At 33.7% G+C, this 7,875-nt stretch overlaps 1 protein-coding gene across 1 annotated transcript; it reads right to left on the bottom strand.

The window, feature by feature from the left end:
* Positions 1-607: 607 nt before the first annotated feature.
* Positions 608-7,406, bottom strand: LOC132759752 (uncharacterized). Its single transcript, XM_060751580.1, has 2 exons — positions 6,271-7,406; positions 608-1,623 (listed from the first exon to the last, which is right to left on the bottom strand). The coding sequence occupies exons 1-2, from the start codon at positions 6,409-6,411 to the stop codon at positions 1,078-1,080; spliced, it is 687 nt and encodes a 228-aa protein (XP_060607563.1). The 5' UTR covers positions 6,412-7,406; the 3' UTR covers positions 608-1,077.
* Positions 7,407-7,875: the final 469 nt, after the last annotated feature.

Genomic DNA, 7,875 nt, shown 5'->3' with positions numbered 1-7,875 from the left:
TTGTTGAAATACTAGTGCACTGCACAAGTACATGACTACTGCAATATATACAATACACAGGATAAAAATATTATTACCGGTATATTAAAATCATACGATAGTATAACAAAACTACCTTTATTTTCAAATGCATGTTCATCTTTAGTAAACTTGGAAAAAATAGGGAAAAAGTTAGAAGTGAGACTCAAACTCGTTAAAATTTTCAGTTATATTGCTTCCCGATGACTTAACCAACTTTGTCATCAAGATATTTAAAATTCATTTTTTTTATCTTGAACTGAAAATCCTGTGAACAATAAAGTAAAGGGAGCTTATCAGGACATAAGATCAATAAAATGAAGCGTGCGTGATTTAGTGCCCTTGTTAACCTATTTATAGAAATGATATAAAAGTGAAGGATAGCCAAAGGGAAGCAACCTGTAGATCTTAAATTTATAACTTAATTCATTTATAAAAATGATAATTGCTATAAGTTACACCCCTGACTGTACTATGAACATGTCTGCTATAATAAGTATAAGACCCAGTCCACTTTGCAGTAAACAACAATAGTCGGTACACCGTAAGTAATAATTTATTGACAAGTAAAAGAAGAATTTAAACAAATTTAAATGTTCAGTTGTTTTTGATACATTTGTACCTTTGTTACATTTTGCCCCCCGCCCCCCAAAAAGACGTGTTGTTAATAAAATGGATACCGTTAGATATTGTTCATGCCGTTTTAATCTTGAGAAAACCTAAAAGAGAAGAGCTCTCTCGGAAGCAATGAAAACTACGTAATGATATACAACTTGCAGAATTGGTTTAATTGGGTCTATTCATGAGAAATAAATAAATGTAAAGTACACCATGTCTGACGCCCCCTAGCACCGACTTAAGAGGTATTCCATCTTCAACAATTAATGTGCTGAAATCAATGATTGTGAATGATTATATTTTTATTAAAACACTGCTGTGAAGCTTGACATTGGATGTTATGAAAATAAAATCTGAAGGAATGACGATTCTTCAGAAGCAAAGAAAGCAACAAATTTACTGATACAAATTACAGATTCGATTTGAGTTTGTGATCTCTGATCAAACTTTGACATCTACATTTACAGAACATGACCACTTTTTATTACTCACGCCGGCTGCAAGAAATTTGATATCGCCAGGAGACAAGTTTATTTCCACCGTGTTGGCTGTTGAGATATTTATATTCACCTGTCTAAATAAAAGACGTAAAGTCAATGACGTATTGCAATCATTAAATGAGTCATACACAATGCCGCTTTCGTTAAATTGTTCGATGACGTAAAGACATGCATCACCGTCAACATTTATTGAAGTAACGTTATGTTGCAAATTGGAATATAGAATACTTTTCATCACGTATTCCGCTCTTGGAGTATTCAGAGCTGTCCTGTTTGCATCACGTTCATTGAGATCATTACATATACATAACTGCGCTTCGACGTCTTTGTCTGAACAGCTGGAATATTTATCATACGGTGTCACACGTTCGTATTTGCTGCGTGAAACATTTAAGTCTTTAATTATAACACTTATAAAAAAAAATTCATCCACAGTCTGTCCATCTGTTTCCACATATAAATCCATTTTCGTTGTTTTTGTAAAATTCTGAAATGTTATTAAATTTTGAAAGTTCATATCGTAATTAAATATTATGGATTAAAACGATGAAAAAGTAGTGAAATACTATTTGAATGACATTTTTTAATGTTTTAGATAAAACGAAATTATGCTCAGCATATTTTTCTTCACAAAAAAAACAAAGTTTTGAGCAATGTGGCCATACCACGTGACTTTTCGGGTACGGAACACGCCGATTTTTCACCCGATTCAGGTATGTTTTTTATTCATAACTTATTTATTACTCAACCGATTTTGATGAGATAAGGCGCAGAGTACCCGTAATTATATCAGTTATCCACGGTATATCAAACTTCTGAAAACCCCTGAATGGTTTTTGAGAACATTCGAGTACAGTTTTCTTTTCATAGCCTGGGCCGAGGGGAACGGTACACACTCATTTGGGATAACAGGCGATTTCTAGCAAGTCATATGTTTTTTGACACTATTTCATAGACAAATACATGTTAAATCTAATAAATTTACTATGTCCAATGTATCGAGTGAATGCAGTGATGTTTTAGCATATTTTCATAAAGTGATGTTGAAATGGTACGGAACACACTGTTATCTCAAAAGATACGGTACACACACAATTTCTGTCTTTGTAATAATTCTAAAATAAAATATATAAAAAAAATAATTTAAATTATAATGTGAGTGATTTTTTTCATAGTTATACATTTTATTAATTTTAACGAGAACCCTGGGACCTGTTCTGCAAATTATCATTATGCCTACAGTTTGATGTAAACAGGATTATTCAAAAAATAAAAGAACATTTTGAGAGTACGTTGCGCAAAATTCTATTTTATATGTTGAGCAATTAATATTTGGCTATAAAATGTTAAAATTTTAGGGAGGGATAAGGAAGACATTCAAAATTTTGTTTTGTTTTGATTTTCATTTGAAACAATTAGGTATATTCTTTTGGATTATAAAACGAATTGTGAAATTCATGGACATCTGTTATGTGCGATAATTATTTCATTTAATTTGTTTGTCCGAATATATAAATGACTGTCTAAACGTAGTATGAATATATAAACAAACAAGAAGTTAGGTGTAAGTTGGAAATATATGTTCCTTGCAAACTGTTGTTTAAATAATTGAATTTGGAGAGAAAACGCTGGTTTTGATGTAAGTGGATTTTTTTAAATCACAGAAAGTTTAAAGTTTTTTTCGGCCACATGATATTTGGAATGAATCATCTGCCAGCGTCCCAAACTAACTGCATGTATCTAAATTATCAAATTATCACATATGGACAAATATATTTCGCAGTTTTACGTGCAATCAAAATTAATATGATAATTTGAAGAACCAATATGGGAACAAGGCCTGTTATATAACGTAACGTAGTTTATACAAGGTAACCTTGATACATATACATGTTAGGAAATTTGGTAAAATTATGCCTATCTTGGACTTTCATTTCAAGGTGCATTTATCACTTGAGTTCATGGGTATGTGTGCTTGCGTGTTTGTGTTAAAAGCTGGAAATGTGTCCATAGGACACGGATGCCCCCACACTCCACTGTTCTGTCAATCTTATGACTCTAGGTCAAATATATTTTGGACTACATGTGCCACAAGTTGAAATCTAAAAATCAACAAAGGGCCATAATTCTGTTAAATTTGGTCGCAGCAAAAATTCCTTCCTTTACTACCATCTACACATTAAGGTTGTTCATCCCTGGAAGTTTTAGCAAAATCTGTCATCCGGTTTAAGAGGAGTTGCGTTCACAAAATTTCTACATAGTATATAGTGAAAACTCAACAAAGGGCCATAATTCTCTTAAATTTGGTCGCAGCAAAAATTCCGTCATTTACTACCATCTAAACATTAAGGTTGTTCATCCCTGAAAGTTTAAGCAAAATCTGCCACCCGGTTTAAGAGATTTGCGTTCACAAAACTTCTACATAGTATATAGTGAAAAAATCAACAAAGGGCCATAATTCTATTAAATTTGGTCGCAGCAAAAATTCCTCCCTTTACTACCATCTACACATTAAGGTTGTTCATCCCTGGAAGTTTAAGCAAAATCTGCCATCCGGTTTAAGAGGAGTAGCGTTCACAAAATTTCTACATATTATATAGTGAAAAAATCAACAAAGGGCCATAATTCTGTTAACTTTGGTCGCAGCTAAAATTCCTCCCTTTACTACCATTTACACATTAAGGTTGTTCATCCCTGGAAGTTTAAGCAAAATCTGTCATCCGGTTTAAGAGGAGTTGCTTTCACAAAATTTCTACATAGTATATAGTGAAAAAATCAACAAAGGGCCATAATTCTGTTAAATTTGGTCGCAGCAAAAATTCCTTCCTTTACTACCATATACACATTAAGGTTGTTCATCCCTGGAAGTTTAAGCAAAATCTGCCATCCGGTTTAATAGGAGTTGCGTTCACAAGATTTCGGGACGTACGGACAGACGTACGGACGGACGGACAAGTGCAACGCTATATGCTCCCACTCTGTGGGGGCATAATAAAACGATATTTTAATAATACCCATTTTGTCAATCAAATGCTATGGATTTTGGAGGCTGCGTTCTGTTTTATATACTACATGAAGTAGGTATGAGACTGCAAGTGACTCCGATGTTTCGATTTTTTATGTGAGAAAGTTTTCTTACTACCGTACAGAATGTCGGTCGTTTAACTCAGGTGCCCGTTCGTTCCTTTATTTATACCCAAAAGGGCACTTGTAAAACTCGAAAGTCGCCACATGATTATGTCAGTTTTATGAGCCGTGACACCAAACCAAAAATGACCTAATTACATGAATTAAAAGTTATTTTTAAAGCTTCATGCCTTTAAACATTAAAAATTTAGGCAATGGCGACTACATTTTTATTTGTTTGGGTCGTCAGACCAAACAAATAATGGTAGCGAAATTTCAGGCTCTGATATGCTTATTTGCAAAATAAGAAAGTAGTCCGAACCCCTGGAAGCGGTTACTTACCTTTATATATGTACTCTAACGCTGACAAATTAAGGGGAGATCACTGTGTTAAGATTGTCAAATGACGGGCGCATTAATTTTCAAGCCTTCTCGGGAGAAGAAAAAGTAGTTCCCGATTGGTCAAAGATTTCAAATATTGTGTAATTCTTTCCAATATACATGTAATTTTAAGCACCATGATTATTTACATCAGTGTCAAACGAAATTAATAAGTGTTACAAACTCTAATTTAGAATGATATGGTTTTCTTCAGGCTGATATCCTATAACTTCCCCGTGGTCGAGGGGTTACACGCTCGTTTAGGAAGAGATATGTCCTGAGTTCAAATCCAAGTTAAGGCAACTCATGTTTTTTGTGTGTTTTTTTAATTGTTTAAGCCAAATAAACAATGAATTACATATCAGTGTTGCAATAAGCCTTATAGCCAATATACTACAGTTATGACACTAGAAACAACATTGGTGGCACTTTACAAAAACAAATTGGTTTACAATCTCACAGCCTTCACCTTTCTGACATTCTGAGACCCAAACAAATTCAGCGCCTTCTGTGATTTGATTTAATTAAACATGACCATGGTATTGCAAAATTGTACCTAATGACTTGCTTATTATTAACAAAATATAAATATATATAAATTGTTATCAAGTAATGATACTTTTCAGCGATTTAGGTCATGACCTTGTTTTATTTTTTCAGGATGAAGCAAAAAGACATATCTTACTTCACTTATAAACTAAAAGAAATAAAAAACAACAATAAACACAGCATTATATAACAACATTTTCTTTCCACAGAGCGCAACTACCTGATTCTGTTTAGATCGAAGTGTTTAACATACCCTAGGTGATTTTAAATAGGACAATTACATGGAGGTTGTAAATGTTAAGCGTGATCTCTTGAAATATAGTGCACAAATACATATAAACATTAAAAGTAAGTATGATACATTGCAAAACAGGTTCCTGGGTTCTCGTTTAAATTAATAAAATGTATAACTATGAAAAAAATCACTCACATTATAATTTATATTAAATTTTAATATATATTTTATTTTAGAATTATTACAAATACAGAAATTGTGTGTGTACCGTATCTTTTGAAATAACAGTGTGTTCCGTACCATTTCAACATAACTTTATGAAAATATGCTAAAACATCACTGCATTCACTCGATACATTGGCCATAGTAAATATATCAGATTTAACATGTATTTTTCTATGAAATAGTGTCAAAAAACATATGGACTTGCTAGAAATTGCTTGTTATGACAAATGAGTGTGTACCGTTCCCCTCGGCCCAGGCTATGAAAAGAAAACTGTACTCGAATGTTCTCAAAAACCATTCAGGGGTTTTCAGAATTTTGATATACCGTGGATAGCTGATATAATTACGGGTACTCTGCGCCTTATCTCATCAAAATCGGTAGAGTAATAAATAAGTTATGAATAAAAACATACCTGAATCGGTGAAAAATCGGCGTGTTCCGTACCCGAAAAGTCACGTGGTATGGCCACATTGTTGAGGATGAAGTCTTAAGAAGTGCGTCATGTGTATTTATAGCTGATACTTTTATACTTTTATAACAAAAAAACCCTTAAGTTTCCTAGTTAGAAAGATAAATTATTTTGATCCACATTGGACTGATTCACTAAAAATACTTACATTTTTACGATTTTCTGCAACATTCTTAATCTTCTGCACTTTCATTCTTTTGCAATTCTTGAAACCACCAAGATAAGTTTCTGTTCTTTCCACGGAACCACCGGAATTTTGCAATTGCTGTTGTATATTATTATTCATCATGCCTACAGAATAGACCGCGAGAAGAAATTATATGACTGGTCTTTAGAGGAAGCATCGTACCCTTTACAGATGCAAAGGTTCGGCATTATTCTTGGCATGATGCTGCAAGTTCTTGAAGCTGATATTTCTGTGAGTAGCCCCTCTTCAGATACATTGAATTGTTTGTTAAAGTCATTGACATCATTGTCTAAGCTTGTTTCAGAATTTTTTTCATTCTGCAATAGTTGAATGATGTATGAAATAGTATAATGGAGGTCTAATAAACTTATCAATCGATTCTGGTTGATCTTCAGGGCTTGCATTTGATTGGCAGAAAGCATGGACTGAACTGATTTTGGTATAATCATGAAAAGAAAGGGATTGAATACTTCTAATACTCTGTTGGAATTTCTACCTTGGCTATCTCGGTATGCATTGCCATGATCGGAGAACACTATAGTTAATGTGTTGTCCATGCCACTTGAAAACTTCAAATACTCCGCTAAATCACTATCAATGTATTGATTTCTTTTGCCTCCAAGTTCATGAGCTATACTTGATACCATGTATGATATGAAAGGTTTGGCCCTATGGTTCATGGTCCTTTGAAACATCTTTAGATATGAAAACAAATATGAATGATGATGTCTCCCGTTATAACAGATTGTCTTTGAATTAAAGGGGTTACTCATCCCGTTAGATTTAAGAATGTTACAGCTAGCTAACGTGTTCCCAATATCGTCAATTCCTACTTTTCTACATGTATCTAAAAATTTCATATAAAAAGATTGTTTATCCAAAGTTCTGTTTAAAACTAGCAAATCTCTTGACAATCCCCATCCTGTGAATGGGCACATGTCTTCCAACCAAAGACTTGAAAAATCCAGCTCCCTCAATGGCGAAAGCCATTTCGCTACATTCAGCTTTTCTTTCGACAAATCATTTATTCCAAACGGAACTTCATACGGGTTTACATAACCGGAAAAGAGAGCTTGCAAAGTTTCGAACGTTCTCGAACGAATTCCTTTATTCTAACTCAAAATCTAGAACCATTGCATCTTCATGCTCAGTTGTAATCTCGTTTAAAGCCTTTACAGACCTAGGTAAAGATCTGAAGAAGTGGACCCTTGAAACAGAATCTATCATTATAAAATTCAAATTCATATGGTTTTGTTCTCTGAGACTTTTGCGTTTGGCTTTATGGTTAGTCCTTTGCGGCGGGGGTGGTAGGTTTAATATCTGTGGTTCAAAACCATGACTATGGAGCGTTAAACATGAAATAAAACAGAATCGTGTTGTACTACTTTGAATAAGATTTGCAATTGATTTTTGAAGATCTTCTTTGTTTCCATACACTTTCCAATTAATTCTGTCAATTGTTTTTGTCCCAAGGTACACCTTCTTACCACATGATGTAATGTTACAGTGCACACCCCACTGATCAGGAGTGCCCTGAAATACAACACTTATTAATCATCGGATGGT

This window comes from Ruditapes philippinarum, unplaced genomic scaffold (genome assembly GCF_026571515.1).
Source record: "Ruditapes philippinarum isolate M1 unplaced genomic scaffold, ASM2657151v2 ctg2693_1_1_1_1, whole genome shotgun sequence".
NCBI classification, from domain to species: Eukaryota; Metazoa; Mollusca; class Bivalvia; order Venerida; family Veneridae; genus Ruditapes; species Ruditapes philippinarum.
This window is presented reverse-complemented; position numbering and strand designations above follow the sequence as displayed.

What these genes read in the sequence shown, in the direction of transcription:
- LOC132759752 (XM_060751580.1), bottom strand. Translation starts at nt 6,411, where the DNA reads ATGATGAATAATAATATACAACAGCAATTGCAAAATTCCGGTGGTTCC. An exon ending in TTGCAGAAAATCGTAAAAAT is followed by an intron (nt 1,624 to 6,270) that starts GTAAGTATTTTT and finishes ATAACATTTCAG; the next exon opens with AATTTTACAAAAACAACGAA.